General features: G+C 38.6%; 1 protein-coding gene across 4 annotated transcripts in view; it reads left to right on the top strand.

Annotated features, from left to right (window-relative positions):
- farp1 (FERM, RhoGEF (ARHGEF) and pleckstrin domain protein 1 (chondrocyte-derived)) overlaps window positions 1-18,215 on the top strand; it is an 83,972-nt gene that overhangs the window by 36,801 nt on the left and 28,956 nt on the right. For 2 of the 4 annotated variants that reach the window (XM_084101874.1, XM_084101872.1), the window contains exons 3-13: window positions 8,582-8,686; window positions 8,810-8,852; window positions 8,943-9,021; window positions 11,623-11,720; window positions 13,111-13,225; window positions 13,669-13,816; window positions 13,981-14,076; window positions 14,687-14,853; window positions 15,118-15,186; window positions 15,924-15,999; window positions 16,916-17,114. In XM_084101874.1, coding sequence (XP_083958000.1) covers window positions 8,582-8,686; window positions 8,810-8,852; window positions 8,943-9,021; window positions 11,623-11,720; window positions 13,111-13,225; window positions 13,669-13,816; window positions 13,981-14,076; window positions 14,687-14,853; window positions 15,118-15,186; window positions 15,924-15,999; window positions 16,916-17,114 — 1,195 coding nt within the window. The remainder of the gene's footprint in view (window positions 1-8,581; window positions 8,687-8,809; window positions 8,853-8,942; window positions 9,022-11,622; window positions 11,721-13,110; window positions 13,226-13,668; window positions 13,817-13,980; window positions 14,077-14,686; window positions 14,854-15,117; window positions 15,187-15,923; window positions 16,000-16,915; window positions 17,115-18,215) is intronic. The other 2 variants (XM_084101875.1, XM_084101873.1) reach the window with 1 other exon arrangement.

The raw sequence follows: 18,215 nt of genomic DNA, 5'->3' as shown, positions 1-18,215 counted from the left end.
CCCTAGCAACCACTCAGAACACATAGAAACAGACTAACAACCATTCTGTAAACCTCAGCAGCTATGTAGCAACACCTTAGCAACCCCTCAGAACATCTTAGCAACCTGAATGGGTAACAACCATTCAGAACACCTTGCCAGCTGCATTTTAACATCCTTGCAACCAGCAACTCCTTGCCCTAGCAACTACTCGGAACACATAGCAATCACACAGCAACAGACTAACAACCATTCCAAACACCTTAGCAGCCACATAGCAACACCTTAGCAACCACTCAGAACATCCTAGCAACCTCATTAACATAGCTAATAGTCATTCAGAACACCATAGCAGCCACATATCAACATTTTTCAACTATTCAGAACACCTTGGCAACCTCATTGTAAGCTGGCTAACAACCATTTAGCAACTGTATTTCAATATTCTTGCAACCACCCACACTCCCTACACCATAGCAACCACTCAAGCACACCAACAACAATGGCAATGGACTAACAAACACTCACCACTCAGATTGCATTAGCAGTCACATAGCAACACCCTGGTTATCTAGCAACCACATTGCAACAGACTAACAACCATTCCGAACACCTCAGCAGCTGCATAGCAACACCTTAGCAACCACCCAGTACACCTTTGCAACTGCATAGCAACACCTGGCTAGTCTGTTGCTATGTAGTTGCTTGAGTGTTATGAGTAGTTGCCAGTTGTTGCTATGCGTGTTGCTGAGGTAATTGAAATGGTTGTTAGTCTGTTGCAATTTAGTTGCTTGGGTGTTCTAACAACCATTCCGAACACCTCAGCAACATGCATAGCAACACCTTAGCAACCCCCTAGAACACTTTATCAACTGCATAGCAACACCTGGCATCCAAACAACATTCTAACAACCATTCTGAACATCTCAGGAACATTCATAGCAACACCATAGCAACCCCCTAGAACACTTTATCGACTGCATAGCTGCACCTGGCATCCAAACAACATCCTAGCAACCACACAGCTACAGACTAACAATCATTCAGAACACCTCAGCAACCACATAGCAACACCTTAGCAACCCCTAGAACACTTTATCAACTGCATAGCCACACCTGGCATCCAAACAACATCCTAGCAACCACACAGCTACAGACTAAGAATCATTCAGAACACCTCAGCAACCACATAGCAACACCTTAGCAACCCCCTAGAACACTTTATCAACTGCATAGTGACACTCTGCATCCAAACAACATCCTAGAAACCACGTAGCTGACTAACAACTGCTCTGGACACTTAAGCAACCGTCCAGAACCTCCTAGCAACTACGTAGCAACAGGCTAACTACCACTCAGAACATCATAGGACATCATGGCCAAACTTCCAGTTCCTCTGAAAATCGAGTTATATTGTTGCAATGTCAGGCTTGTTTTTCACGAAACTTTCAGTAGTTTCCTCATTTCTTGCATCACCGATCACAAGATTGAGTGTTTTTCTCCTCTTCTGAGCGAGCAGCAGTTGTCAAATCTTGTGCATCCCGTTAGATGTGAGGAATGGTGAAATAAAAGAGCCCCACGGGAGAAAAGCTCTTTCAGCGGCGGATGAATGGATCATTGTTGTGTCGTCGCTGCGAGCTCAGCCGGGTCCGTATGTTCCTGCTGGTCAGATCTGCAGAAAGAGCTTCAGGGAGGGACAGCTTGTCCTTCCTCCACAGGGACACACTTGAAGAGGTGGCAGATATTTGGGTGATATCTGAAAGCTGATGAATGCAGCTCAGTGAGAGACTCACGATGGCCCTTTTCGTTTTTACATCGATACTTTTTCATTCAGATAGTTTTCAAGTCTTTATCATCTGTGCACAAGTTTTACTTTGCATATTTCACTGCAAAACGTGGAATTGCTTTGCTGAGTAGTAAAGACTGATTGGTGGATTTCATTTTCAGTTATTAACTCTTTTTTGGAAGAGTTAATAACTGAAAATAAACTTCATTGATGGAATTTTCCAGCTTTGTTCAATATGCATTTTGTTCAAAATTTGTTCAATTATTATATTTTTTTTTACTTACCCACTTTCAAGTCTTGATTAAAAAATGCATGAAGCTAGAATAAAACTTTTTTTGTTTGTTTGTTTAAAAGCAGAGGCTCTGTTCTTTCTTTCGATATATTGCATGTTCAGATATTCATGCAACAAAATGTTCTTGGGGCCATTACATTTTTGCAAAAATGATCAAAAATGCTGGAGGTGGCTGGCAACTTCTTCTTCTTCTTCTTCTTCTTTTTTTTTTTTAATCGCTGGCGGAAAAAGAGTTAATTGTGCATGCTCATTTCCCGTTTTTACATCCAGATGCCCTTTGCTGCTGTCATCTTACACTCATGTAATATTACTTTTTTTTTTCTTCTTCTTCTTATATTGTAAATCTTCATGTTTCTAATGTGCATTTTTCATTGTTCGAGTGCCGGCACACATTTGCGTGTGTTTTTTGTTTTTATTCTTAGACTGTAAATGAATTAGTCCACAATATTTTCACCTTTTAAACCACTTGAACTTAGCATCGTGAAATTAAATTCTGTATGTGATACACCATGCTTGCCTTTGATCCTTAAGCATAATATTCATATTATTGAATAATATTCAGTAAGATTGTGGTCTGTTGCTCATGACCTCTGAACATCTGATGGTCCGTCTGATGGACTTCAAACACCTTCATTGGTTTGACTGTCTTTGAAATGATGAACACAATCCGGAATTAAATGCGATCAATCCTTCGGTGAATATTTCCCAGAGTGAATGAATCTGCGTGCCCTTTCTGCAAGTTCCCATCGTGAATCTGGATCCATTGTCAGGCTGTTGCTGTAGTGGGATCTCAAGCTGACTGGAATGTCAATGAGAGCGTGTCTGACTCCCGCTGACTGCAATCCTGTGCTGCCAAGATTAATGGCTGGATTACATTTTATGTTCATTTGGAAGCTTATTTTGTTTCTTGAGGAAGATGTCATTTACATTTTCTGTGAGTTTCCATTATGCTTTTTTCTTTGATGGACTGCCGGCACACATTTACTTTTGTTTTTGTGCTTTTATTCGTAGACTTTATCTGAAATAGTCCACAATCATCTTAAACAATGACTTATAATGACTTAAAGGTAGCCTGGATGCCAGCCGAACTTAAGTTCGGTCTGGACTTGATCCGTTGTGGAGCAACTATGCTCGAACCAGAGCTGTTTGGACCAATCAAATTGTCAGGGCGGGCTTTATATACGATGATGGACAGATGATCAACAGTAACGTAATCATCCACGTCACCAACGAGCGCTTGGGTTGAATTCGTTTACAACAAAGATGCCGCCATCGCGTCTGGTACAGAAGATATCGACAGCGCATTAATTTTAAAAGAGGAACAGAGAACCGCGATCAAGGCATTTGTCGATCGGAAACATGTTTTTGCCGTCCTTCCTACGGGATTCGGCAGAAGTTTAATTTATCAGCTGGCCCCGATGCTCGCTAAGAAGATGGGACGCAATGAAAACCCTGTGGTCATTGTGGTTTCTCCGTCGCTCTGATTGGTTGTAGGTCTATCCAATTGAGTGCAGAGGCATTTTCTTTCCTGGTTCGGTTGAAACACGCCCCATGTCAGACTCATATTCTGACTAGAATCTGAGTATGACGACGTCAGGCTAACTTAAAGGGTTAGTTCACCCAAAAAAAAAAATTTGTCAGTAATTACTCTCCCTCATGTTGTTCCAAGACTTTGCAAAAGGGCGAGTAAGACTTTCGTTCATCTTCAGAACACAAATTAAGATATTTTTGATGAAATCTGAGAGCTGTCTCACTCCTCCATAGGCTTCTATGGGATCGAAACTTGCCGGCCCAGAAAGTTAGTAATAGTCCAAGTGACTACAGTGGCTCAACCTTAAGTTTATCAAGCGACGAGAATACTTTTGTGCGCAAAAAACAACAACACTAACAACTTAATTCAACTCTTAATTTTCTTCAGTGTGGCCTCTGAGTGAGTTGACGTAGTGTAACAGCGCAGCGCTTCTGGGTTGTACGTCAGAACGCAGGCTCACTATTGGCCAGCATCACACGCATCACACACATGACCAGCGTCGGCCAATAGTGAACCTCCGTTCTGATGTACAACACAGAAGCGCTTCGCTGTTACTCACTCTGAACTCACTCAGAGGCCATAAACATTGTCTTTAATAACTTTCTGGGCCGGCAAGTTTCAATCCCATAGAAGCCTATGGAGGAGTGAGACAGCTCTCAGATTTCATTAAAAATATCTTAATTTGTGTTCTGAAGATGAACGAAAGTCTTACGGGGTTGGAACAACATGAGGGAGAGTAATTACTGACAGAATTTTCATTTTTGGGTGAACTAACCCTTTAACAAAAATGTGTTTCTCCTAAATAGGGTGTAAACTGACTCTTTTTTTGTTTTTTGCACGTTTATACTTGGCATTCCTCTTTGCATTGCATTACGGTAGATAATGTTTACATTTACTGTGCACCTTAAGGCAGAAAAATGGCCTAGAAAATAAGAATTGATTTTAGGCAAGTCCTTATTGTCAAGGCCTGAGAAGTAGTTCTGATTTGTGCGTCTTCAAAACAATAGTGCGGCTAAATTCATCCAGTTGTGTTGTACTATAAATACCGTATTTTTTCAGAGCCAGATCTGACCAGCTGTTGAAATGCAGGGAATTTCCAAGCGTCCGAGAGTCGGTTAGCCTGATAACGTCTTCAGTTTTAATTGCATTGCAGCAGAAGAACAGTGAGGCTCTGAACTGTGGGATAGAAACATCTGGATCCAATGAAAGCAACACGTGGAAGCCCAGAAAGGGCGAGCTACTGTACCGCATCCACTGGGGCCCGTCCAGTCACGCTACGAAAAGATGATACGTTTTTTTTTGTGTGTGTTGTTTCCCAAACATACAGCGAGAGTGTTTGTATCACTTTAAGTATTGCTTTAGTGTTAGTGATCTGCACCAAGCTTTAGTGATTTTGTTGTTAACTTTACCGTCTTGACGCATACTTCTGCAACCACAGACAAATGTCTCACGTTGCAGGCATGTCTGGATTTATTTATGGCTGGCTGCTATTTCCCACATTTTACAATAGAGAGGGATTAGGATGCATCCGGACTGGAACAGCTGTCTGGGTCTAAATTAGGATTTATCACCTAAATGACACGTCAGCGATTAATTAAAAGTCGTTTTGTTTCCTATTGACTGAAAGCACTGAATGTGTCCTGTGTGTTTGGCACAATGGTGTTTGTGTTGAGAGTCAGTGGATGTTTCGGCTCTTGATCCGCCCAAGTCCTTATCTGAGCTTGTGTTTCAGAGCAAACACATCATGCCGGGCTGAGATCTCTCGGCTCGCATGACATCAGCTGTTTACGCTGGGGGTCAGATTTCCAGCGACCCCTGCGTGACCTGGTCCGTGCCGGCGGTGGCTCGGTGTTGGTTTGGCATGTCTCCCGGCCCCCCCCCCCCCGCGCGGCTCGAGGGCTCTTCTGCTCGGACCGTGTGGAAACAGCTGGCGCCCGGTGGGATGTAGACTGAGGAAGAGGAGAACAAGATGCTCTTGTGAAATATCTCTGAGATGTTTCAATGTTTTCAGTTTGCTTGCAAATTTGCAACCTTCCTCACTTTAATCTTTTTTTATGAATAGAAATTAAATAGAATTTTTGTATCAGTGTATTTGTCAAGTCATTTGCTCAATTTAATGCATCCTTGCTTAATGCAAGTATTAATTTCTTAAAGTCCCCCTGTAGTCAATAATTTTATCTCATATTTGATCACCAAAATTACATACTTAAGCGTTTCTTCATTGAAAAAAATGTCTTCATGCCTTAAAATAGCTTGAATGTAACTCTACACCCTTGCCTCATTTAGTATATGCAGTTCTATTTTGAACAAATCTTAATTTTTAAAAAAAGATTAATTTGTCGAACATTAGTTTCATGTTGTAATGCCAAAATTCACTTATTGATTTGAAATAAAAATAAATACAAATGTTTTTAGTGTTTTATTTTGGAGAAAATATCCTCAGCAAACCTCTCAGATGTTTCGCATGAAATTATATTTGGTTGTATTGCAACTTTTTACAATCGTCACATTTAAATCTGTTTTTATTTTATGTTCCTTTTTAAGCTGCTATTTTGCCTTATTATGTGGTTCTTGCCATGAAACAGATTCAGTTCAGCTGTCAAAAAGTTGCTAGACATCAAATATTCATGGAAACTTACTGTATTAATGCCGCCTTCATGTCCTGCGGGATATTTGTTTCTTGTGAGTTTGGATGTTTCGTGATTAAGAAATGTATTGGTGTATTAAATGTATTAAATTTTCTTTTTAGCATTTGTGCTGGTCTCTGCAAAGTGTGAATGTATTTTATCATGGCTTGAATTCAAGTGCTGGCACTGGGAATGATGGGAAACGTGTACACATGAAACACTAATCTTGTTAATATGATCGTTCTGACATGATTTGCTCTATTTTTGACCTCTATGATCATCTGTTATCACGCATGGAAACTGCAGCATTGCATGCACTAAATATCCCATCCAAACGCGCTTTCATGTCGTCCTGAGAGACTATTATTCACGGGGAGTGGTTTGCCTGGCGTTACTGTAAACACGCACACAGCGAGGAACGCAGATATATCGGCTCATTTGTCCTCCGTAATGGAAATCCTCCATATATTAAATGAACGCCTGCTTCTCGAATGCTAACCTCAGCTCGCCCTCCGTGTGTTTCTGGACGTTTTGCTTGGCTGGACGAAGATGAGGTGATGAAGTCCAGAGAAGCTTTAAAGCGCTGTGTGTGAGGGTAGCAGTGTGTGTTTGCTCAGGTTCGGTGAGGTTAGTGTTGAAGAATCAGACCTACAGCAGTTCTGCACATCTGAAGCGCTTCACGGATGCCTTGAAATGAAGGACATGTCTGAGCTGTTGAGTTTTAAATACAAAAACTTGCAGGTTTCAATGCTTTTCAATGCAATATTTTTTTTTTTTTTTTTTTTTTAATTTAAATAATGAATCTAAACACATCTCTAGTTTTCCCACTGTGAATCCTGTATGTAAATTCACATTAGGATCCTTTAGGCTGCAAATGAAAGCAGAATTGTGACCCTGGATTACAAAACCAGTCATAAGTTGCACGGGTATATCTGTGGCAATAGCCAACAATACATTGTATGGGTCAAAATTATCGATTTTTCTTTTATGCCAAAAATCATTAGGATATTAAGTAAAGATCATGTTCCATGAGGATATTTTGTAAATTTCCTACTGTAAATATATAAAACATTTATTTATGTGAGTGAATGCAGCACAATCGCCAACATAAATGGACAACTTTAAAGGAGATTTTCTCAATGTTTTGATTTTTTTGCATCCTCAGATTCCAGATTTTCTAATAGTTGTATCTCAGCCAAATATTGTCCTATCCTAACAAACCATACATCAATGCAAAGCTTATATGAAGAGTTCAGATGCAAAAGCCTCTAAGTGCCATCTGAAATCATCATTTTTATCAAGCTCGTATATTTAAGTTCAGTAATTTCACTTAAATGACAATTAATAGGTAATTTTCATTGCCATTTAAGTGAAATTACTGAATTTAAATATACGAGGTTGATAAAAATGTTCATTCTATAAGAAGATTTCAGATGGCACTTAGAGGCTTTTGCATCTGAACTCTTCATATATTCAGCTTTCAGATTATGTATAAATCTCAATTTCAAAAAATTGACCCATGTTTTGTGGTCCAGGGTCACAAATTTCATGCTGTGGTCGGGTTTTTATTATTGTTTTTGACTGGTAATGGTGTTGGCGGTCAGTGTGTGGAGTAGTAGTGGTAATAATAATAATAATAATACGTTTTAATCATATATAGTGCCTTTCCAGGCTCAAGGACGCTTTACAATGAACAAGCAACAATAATGGCAATGGACAATGATAACAAACTAAACAACAGTAGGTAGATGAGAGTAAAAGTACAGTAAAGGAGAATTATGTAGACGGGGCAGCACACAACGACATGTAATACAACTTAACAATGGTAACATTCAGAAAATAAGTGAGTTTAAGTGAGTCAGAAATAGTATTAACACAAGAGATTTCCACACTGAATGTGTGTGTGGAGTGTGTGTTTTCATGCCTGACGGGACTGTAATGTCAGCTGGGCCACACATGTGTCGTCTGGCCTAGTTTTAACAGTGAGGTCAGGGGTCACGTGCTGCAAGCGTCTTGTTAAAACTGTTGTGAAATCGCCAATGGCCAGTTAGGAGTGTTTGTTTGCCAATGCTTGCTTGAATGACGATCTCTTGTTGCTGTTGTCTTTAGTGTTTGCCAACACCATTTACTGTAATCATAAGTCTTTCATTCCTGCCGCTGCGTAAATAGAAACCGAGAAGGTTGATGTCGAAGCCGGGAATGAAATTGCTTTCGCAAGCTATTTTACCAGTGAAACTAGATATTCATTTGGACTTTAAACACGATTCCACGTTAAAATAAATGTTTTTGTGCGTTTACACAGGTGCCTGTTCATGTGGTTCATGTCTAACGAGCTTCATAAGTGATTTTGTTCTCTGTCTCAACAGCAACGTGCCCCGGGGAAGGCCCTGTTTGACCTGGTTTGTGCTCATATGAATCTCGTCGAGGGCGATTACTTTGGTTTGGAGTTCCTGGACCAGCGTAAAATGACCGTGAGAAACATTTTTAACTCTGATTTCAATGTGTGAAAGATTGTTGTAAATGTAAATGCATAAAACTGAAGGCCTAACGAACGGTCTCATTTGAGATGTTTTGTCGTTTGATTCATGCATCAGGTGTGGCTGGATCTGCTGAAGCCGATTCTCAAGCAAATCAGACGTATGTATCTCTGATATGAATATTGAACGTGACTACCAGACGACACGCTCTGACAGCACGTCAACATGCATCATGTTTCTCTGTCTGCAGGACCCAAGAACATCATCCTGAGATTCGTGGTGAAGTTCTTCCCTCCGGATCACACGCAGCTTTTAGAAGAGCTGACCAGGTATGATCTGTGTTATTCATCTAAAGCGCTTTAGATAACCAACACAATGAGTTACATTTTTAATTGTAACCAGGTATCATACTTGGATAATTGAATATTCAACATAATATTCTTTAAAATAATAATAATTATATATGTGTGTGTGTGTGTGTGTGTGTGTATATATATATATATATATATACATATGTATGTATATATGAAGAGTTCAGATGCAAAAGCCTCTAAGTGCCATCTGGAATTTTATTCTAGAATGATCATTCTTATCAAGCTTGTATATTTAAATTCAGTAATTTCACTTAAATGGCAGTGCAAATTAACTATTAATTGTCATTTAAGTGAAATTTACTGAACTTAAATATACGAGCTTGATAAAAATGATCATTCTAGAAGAAAATTCCAGATGGCACTTAGAGGCTTTTGCATCTGAACTCTTCATATATATATGTGTATTCTTTATATTATATAAAATTATATTCTTTGAAACTATATATACAATATTTTAATAATATTCTTTAAAATAATAATAATTATATATATGTGTGTGTGTGTGTGTGTATATAAATATATATATATATATATATGTAAAAAATATTATATATAAGTACATATCTATAAAATTATATTCTTTGAAACTATATATACAATATTTTAATATGTATAATGTTTATCTTTTACTTTTTTACTTTTTATCTCTCTCTCTATATATATATATGTGTGTGTGTATACTCTTAAAGAATATAATTCAAACATGACTTGAATTTTATGTCAAGACCTTTGTTAGTTTTACTGTGTTGGGTAATGAGTATGATACAATGTGAGACTTATTTTTATAAATTTCATAAATTATGCATGAATTCGAGTCAATAATCATTGTTGTTTTTTTAAAGATAAAATTTCTCATACCATGAGTTGTTCATATCGTCCTATAAAAAATGATAAATATTGCAGGCCATTCTCAGTTTGCATTTCAATAAATTAATGTTCAGTACATGAATGTTGGAGAGATTTATTGAGTTTGGTTGTAATGTGGCCTCAGTCGCTCAATAATATAAATATAATGCATCTGATGTAGAAAAGTGAAAGTCTGTTAAACCAGGCACTGCCTGTAATGACCCTAACTGATGACTTACTTATGGCCAAACTGCATGTTAATATTCTGCGGCTGATTGTGTCGACACGCTCTCGCCTGACAAGCGTAATGGATTTTACAACACTTCACAGACAGAATGACTTGTGGCACATTTCCCCACCGGCAATAGAAAGTCAGGCATCAGTCAAGAGAACAATTGGTGCCGTGAGAGAGAGTCTGGGGCAGAATGAGCGCTGTGTTCGGGTCTCCCGGGATTCCCGGAGTCTCTGTGGATCGACACGCTGTTCTGGACGGACTCTCGGGAGCTGTCGGCAACACACAAAGAGTTTCTTATTTTCCTGAGATGGCTGCGTATTATATTTCCGCCAAACCTGAAACCTTCGTCCAAGGACATTTATGCCTTTGCAAAACACTTCAAGCTGTAAAAATCGTTTTGATGGATTGCGTAAACACAGCTGATATCATACCACAATATTTGGGAAATCAGTTTGAAGAACTAGTGGTTGATTTGAAAACTGAAGATTACGTGTATTTGTATATTATACTATTTATTAATATTTTGAAATAACTTTTATTTTTCATATTTTCAGTTTTTATTTTAATGTTTTAGTAATTGTATGTGCCTCTGTCTTTTTTATTTTTTAATATTTCTATATATAGTTTTTGTATTTTTAGTACTTTAACTTATCTAATAAGTATATTATTTCAGCTTAATTTCTATTATAGCTAAAGAAATGATTATAGCATGTTTATATTATTTTTATAGCAGATACTGATATTATACATACATGCTGTCAAATCGATTAATCGTTATTAATCGTATCTAATATTGTTTGTAAATATATAATATGTGTGTGTGTGTGTATATATACAGTATGAATACATGCACACACACATATTTACAAACTTTTATGTTAGATGCGATTACTCACGATTAATCGATTTGACAGCACTAATACATATAATTTCTTTCTGACACAAAAATAGTTGATAGTTATTTTAAGTAAAATATTGTCAAGGCAAGTACAAAAATATGGACTATGGACAGAAAATATCCTCACTGTTGAGCTGAGTCCTGTCCTGAATAATGATTGTGTTGTGGTTCAGTAAATGTGATTGGCAGACGCACAATAACAGATGGACATACTGAGAGAGAAACGCTGCCAAACTCAATTAGAACGTCTCTTTATAGTTCACGGCTGCACTTAGCGTCATGAGAAGATGCTATTAAAGCATGACTGAAGTGAGGCTAACCTTCAAACACAAGGACTTCTCTGATGTGTTTCATGAAAAACCAGAGAATATTGATTTTATGCTCAAATTAAATGTATGCTCTTACCTAAAATACCTTGTTACCTTGATAACTTCCAACTCAATTATGGAATTGTTGCACGCATTAAATTGCCTGTAATTCAGTCAATAAGTGTCTGTCGCTGTCCTGAAACCTTTACATTGATTGACTGTCTGTCATTGCTAACGAGCTGTAATGATGTCCTTCTCTCCGTCGACAGGTATCTTTTCGCCTTGCAGATCAAGCATGACCTGGCTTGTGGACGTCTGACCTGTAATGAAAGCAGCGCCGCCCTGCTGGTGGCTCATATAGTGCAGTGTAAGACAGATCTGACCTTTTGACAGCACTAAGGGTGTAAAGATTTACCCTGACAAAGATTCAATTTGATTATGATGCTTTACGGAATACAGTGCGTGGTTTAATTTGTGCATCTGCCTCTAAAGTTAATTAGAAAGCTGGATTTGGTCGATAGTTGACTAAAAGTAGGTCAGTAATTGTATTTTGAAAAAGAAATAAATGCATACTTCATTGCATACTATTATAGTAATTATATTATAGTAATAGATGCATTGGAGTTTCATTATTAGGTCGATATGGTCATCTTGCACTTTCATCGGATTCAATTTGATGATTGTAGCACGATCCATACAGTCAAACGCGATCGAAGACATTCACACAGGGAGCTGAAAATAGGTCAAAAAGAGTGTTTGGACAATGCACAATACATTGGGTATTATTATATTAATGATCATATAGTATTATTAAATCTCTACCACAGAGCTGTTTTTTTAAGTGCATTAATCTTGTCTTAGACTTTGCATTGTCAAGCTGATCCTCCAGCAGAATTTCTGATGGTTTATGTAAATGACAGCGCTGTCATCGGGTGGACGGATCAGATTTTTTTGTGTAGTCGCTCATGCAAAACCGTGTTCCCATCATGTCAAACAAGCTTCGCTTCCACATCACAAAATCACAAACTGGTTAGTTGCCATGGAAACCACTGTTGAGCATAAATATATGGACTAGAGTAGCATCAGAATGAAGGGGTAGACCAGTGGTACAAAAAACCCCCACACATTTAAACCAATTATTTATAAAAAATACAAAATAAAATAAAAAGCATAAATAATTGTAAAGATATATATGATATATCTTTATGTATGTAATAATAAAGATATATATGATATATAAATATATATAATATATGAAATTATTTCATATATTAAAATAATTAATTTTAAATGAACCTTTTTTTTTAACCTTTTTTTAAAACTATATTAAAACTCGTGTTACATATAGACCGGCATTAACATTGTATATATTGTATATAACATTGTATATGTATATATGTGTATGTGTATGTATGCATGTATGTATGCATGTATGCTGCATGCATGTATGTATGCTGCATGCATACATACATATTTATTTATATATATATGTGTGTGTGTGTATGTGTGTATGTATGCATGCATGTATGTATGCTGCATGCATACATGCATACATACAGTACAGACATACTTACATAACTACATGCATAAATACATACATACATACAGTACATACATACATGCATATGTGTGTGTATATGTATTACACACACACACACACACACATATGTATGTGCATGAACAGTATGTATGTATGCATTTGTGTGTCATATATAAAAAGATGCATATTAAAATCGTCTCTGTTACTATGGTTACAGCTGAGATTGGAGACTTTGACGAGGTACAATGTAAACAACATCTACTCAACAACAAGTACATTCCAGAGCAGGACACACTGATGGACAAGATCGGTGAATACCATCGGAAACACGTGTGAGTGTGAAGTCATGACTCAAAGTGAAGTCAAACCAGTTTAAGGATGTTTAATGGAATATGGACCATCTATAAGCAAAGATAACATCTGCATTAAATGATCAGCTGTTTATTGCCACTTATGAAGGAGCTTCTTATTTAGCAAAATTCCTTCTATTTAAGTCTTTGCTGATTAAACAGACATTCAGGGAGTTGGTAATTGTGTACAATTTGTGGATTGCTTTGACATTTAAAGTTCATCCCACGTTTAATTTAGGAAGTGGAGCATACTGTGATATTTATCAGTGAGAAGGTTTCATCAGCAATTATAATAAATTATAAACGTTCTGTTCCTGGACGCTGATTCTTAAATGATGTACAGAGTGTTGAGGTCGTAATTAAGCTTATTTATCTTTTTGCAAAAAAAAAGAGGCTTAATTTTGTACGATTTAACCATTTCACAGCGGCCAGACACCAGCTGAATCGGACTACCAGCTTTTGGAGATTGCACGAAGACTTGAGATGTACGGAGTGCGTCTTCACCCCGCAAAAGATCGAGAGGGAACGAAGCTCAGCCTCGCCGTGGCTCATTCTGGTGTGCTGGTTTTTCAAGTAAGTTAACATGCTATTTAAAGTTTCACCCATTGTAGCTTTACGAGATGAGCACTGAGGATTATCCTGGTTTTTATTTTATTATCCTAACCCATTTCTGCTTTTATTGAAGCTTTCTTGTTCTTGTAAACTCTCACTGAATGCACTTTTATATCTTTCTAAAGGGACACACCAAAATAAATGCTTTCAACTGGTCTAAAGTCCGCAAGCTGAGCTTCAAGAGGAAGCGCTTTCTCATAAAACTACGACCTGACTTAAATGTAAGTGCTCTTTTTTTATTTTTTTTTATTTTTTTTATAGCAGTATCCGAATGTCTCAACTCAAAGCTTATTCATAAATAACTTTTGGTACTTGCATTAATAATTTTTTTTTTCCATTTGCCCTCTAATACGTGACCCTGGACAACAAAACCAGTCACATGGGTCAATTTTTTTGAAATTGGGATTCATACATCACTTGAAAGCTGAATGGATAAGCTTTCTATTGATTTATGGTTTGTTCGGATATGACAATATTTGGCAGAGATACAATGATTTAAAAATCTGGAATATGAGGGTGCGAAAAAATCGAAACATTGAGAAAATCTCCTTTAAAGTTGTTAATTTATGTTGGCGGTTGTGCTGCATTCACTCACAAAAATAAACGTTTTATATATTTACGGTAGGAAATTTATAAAATATCTTCATGGAACATGATTTTTGCTTAATATCCTAATGATTGGCATAAAAGAAAAATTGATCATTTTGACCCATACAATGTATTGTTGGCTATTGCCACAAATATACCCGTGACTGGTTTTGTGATCCAGGGTCACATATATAGTTTTACTAGGACATATAAGACACAATGTTCCGTCTCTGTTCTCTAAAGCAGAGTAACTGTCAGGATACTCTGGAGTTCATGATGGGAAGCAGGGATTGCTGCAAGGTGTTTTGGAAGATTTGTGTGGAGTACCATGCCTTTTTCCGCCTGTACGAAGAACCCAAACCCAAGCCCAAACCGGTTTTGTTCACCAGGGGTTCCTCCTTCAGGTTCAGGTAACAAATAGTGCAGATACATTTACTCAAATGGTGTCTCATGCAGTTCAGCACATCATCAGAAATTAACTTTACCGTTAAGGTACATTTCAGAGACATATTTTACCTCAGTAACTTCTTTCCCTGGTTCAGTGTATATTCTGCATGGATTTATTTGCTAAATAATAGAGTCCAAGAAGGTCTCAGTTCTTGCCAGATGGTTAATGTTTTGACATTGCTTTGTTTTTGAACCTGTCTGTCATTTGTCATGTTTTGTGTCATCAGTGGCCGCACACAAAGGCAGGTGATTGATTATGTAAAGGACTCCGAATTCAAAAAGGTTCCATTTGAAAGGTGAGATTTCTCTGTTGACCTTTGTCTAAATGTCACTACCTTTCTGCTGCATTTAATTTTTTCTCCAAAAGTCAACACGCCAATGAGAAAGACAAAGTATGAGTGCAGTTATCTATTTCCCAAGAACCTTTATTGAGATAAATCAAATTACGCATTCATAAACAACACGCCTCATTTACACGTCATTTTTTTTCAATATGATTTATCCAAATTCCATTCGAGCCACATAAATATGTCTCCATTTAGCATTTTCACCAGGTGGACTATAACAGGCTAAAACATTTGTTAAAAAAATATTTCATAGAGACTTGAGGAATGCTTCTTTTGACTAGTAATCATTAAGCCACCCAGAATGACCTTGCAAAATACCCTAAAAACAACCTAGCAATGTTCTAGTAACCATCTACACACGCCCTAAAAATCATCCACAGCATCCTAGAAACCACCTGGCAACACCCTAGAACCCACTTAGCAATGCCTTAGCAACCACCCACATCATGCAGCATCAAGGTTTTTTAGCACTAGACGAAAAATCTGGTTGTTATTGTCTAGCAGTATCATTGTAGTCAATGCACAGTAGTCAAGGTCTTTTCATTATCGTACAGTAATGCAATCAGCCATGCAAAGTAATGCAATTTCCATGAAGTAGCTGAGAGGATATAGGGCCACTGTTTTGAACCTGAGGAGATCCCCTTGGAAAAACTCCTTGCTGATTGTTTTCAATCTTCCATCCTCAGAAAACATAGTAAAGTCCAGTTCAACAGTGATCTTTCTCCATTCCCACCCAGGCTGTGTGCTGAGGGTCAAGTAGAGGTGAGTGTAATCTAGCTTAGTATATGAATGCATTAAAGTAACCCATATTATGCAAGCTTAAAGTGAGCATCAAAATCAACCTCAGTTACTTTCTTAACTCTTTCCCCGCCAGCGTTTTTTTTTTTTTTTTTTTTTACAAAAAAAGTTTTATGGCCCCCAGAATATTTCACTGTATGAAAAGCTGAACATGCAATATATCAAAAGACCCTCTGCTTTTAAACAAAAAACACTGTTTTATCTTCATGCATTCTTTTTTTTACTCAACTTGAATTTGGGTAAGTTTCATAAAAAAGCAACATTTTGAGCAAAAAGCTGAGAAAATCACGTTTTTGTCAAAGACTACGTCTGGATCGGATTCAGAACAAAGATTAAAACACAGATGGAGTAGATCGAGTCCATCAACACCCCTAAAGCTCGTCCTGGGTCGACATTTCATTCGGTAACATTAGGAAGTTTTGATTTATATGCGGTTTAATGTTGATGATCACGTTATTTTACATCTGCATATACTTACATATGCTATCGCTTTTTTCTGCTTCTTCTTCACATGTCTTTTGATCTGGAGATTCAGTACCTTTTCAGAATTTGCCTAATAGCGCCCCCTATCGCATAACAGTGAAAACACGTAAAGCCGGAAAATTACATCAATGGCGGGGAAGCGTTGTCTCATAAATGACAGAATATTCCGCCACCGGTGGGGAAAGAGTTGAGACGCGTTAATGGTCTTATTCATCATTGCATGTTTTTCCAAAGTAAATGTCTTAATGCATTTTCAACCAAATTGTCTGCCTGTTGTAACTTTGTCCGCTTCCATTCTGGTATAGAATGTCTCAATTAAATGTCTTGCATTTTCTTGTTGTCAGTTTATGCCTCTCATCCTGTTCCTTCTCAAATCGTTGCATTGTACATATTGCAGAGGAATGCCAGTGCTTCAGGACACCAGGCGGACTCACCTCTTGGGCGCACCCAAGTGACTGTTGAAAACCCGTCTCTCCAGCGCTACACTGGAAGCCTAACCTCACAGACCAACGGATGCCGAAACGGGACCCATGATGAGGCAGATGCTCGATTAAAGCCATCCCCATCCAAGGAGCAGGCTGAGCATCTGAGCACAGGTCTAGCATCGCATGCTGCCAAGGGTAGCAGCTCCTCGATACCTTACATCGACTGCAGTGACATAGATAGCGAATATGATGTGGTCAAAGGCCTAGTCACCAGGTCTCACTCCCACACATATGACAATGATGAGGTTGAGCCAATTGGCGGTAGAACGAGCAAGAGTAATGGTTATGGAAACGGTCAGCACAATGGACTAGGGGCAAGCAAGTCTAGATTTAGGGAGTCTCCTTTGACCACCCATCGGTTGGGGAAGATTTCAGACACCTTCAGTGGTAGTCAATTGTCTAATGGGTCGTTTTGTGGTAATGGATCACCATGTGCTCTACCCCTGAGCAGTACCTTGGTGGATGAGTTGTTTCAAGGTATGGATAGACGTGGTCTGGTCTCACCTTCCGGTCGCTTAGTTGGTTCCCGAAGTGCAAACTGTAGCCCGATGATGAGCAGTTTTCACAAAACTAACTCCCTGAACCATCCAGAGCAGATCAGCTATAGTGGTCATCGCCGTTGGGATGACAGTAGCCATTACCTTACCAATGGCCGACCTGGGAGCGAGGCTCAACATTACGGGAGTTACTCCCCAATTGTCAATCGATCCCCACACTTGCAGAAACTCCACAACGGCATGCGCAACCGTTCCGACACTGACCCCATGATTCTGAGCCAGTTAAGCTCAACCCCGGCCAATGAACTGCGATCAGTGGTCTCGAGGGCTGAACGTATGGCCGCCTTAGAGCGGCGTGTTGCTGCTAATGGGTTTGGAGCACCTAGCCAAGCTCGGTCCAGCAATGTTCAGCGACTCTATGGAAGCCGGCTGAGTGCTAATGACCACAGTGGCCCAGTTCATATGATCGATGGTTCCACTAGTAGTGGAACGGAGTCTAGTGATTCAGAGTCAGATGCAGGCAGCAACTCATACAGTCAACCCCTAGTCTATGGAAACCCTGGGGCAGCCAATTCCTCCCCTATGCCCCGAAGCAAGTTCTCCTTGGGCAGTCTCCAACTTGAGGACGAGGGCCAAGAGGGAGAAGATGGCTACGGTTATCCCATCAATGATGAGGATGGGGCGCAATGCTTTAACTGCTAGAGAAGATGAAGTG

Source organism: Abramis brama, assembly GCF_963993115.1.
Source record: "Abramis brama genome assembly, chromosome: 2".
Taxonomy (NCBI): domain Eukaryota; kingdom Metazoa; phylum Chordata; class Actinopteri; order Cypriniformes; family Leuciscidae; genus Abramis; species Abramis brama.
The sequence above is the reverse complement of the archived record's forward strand: the minus strand, read 5'-3'. Positions and strand labels throughout refer to the sequence as shown.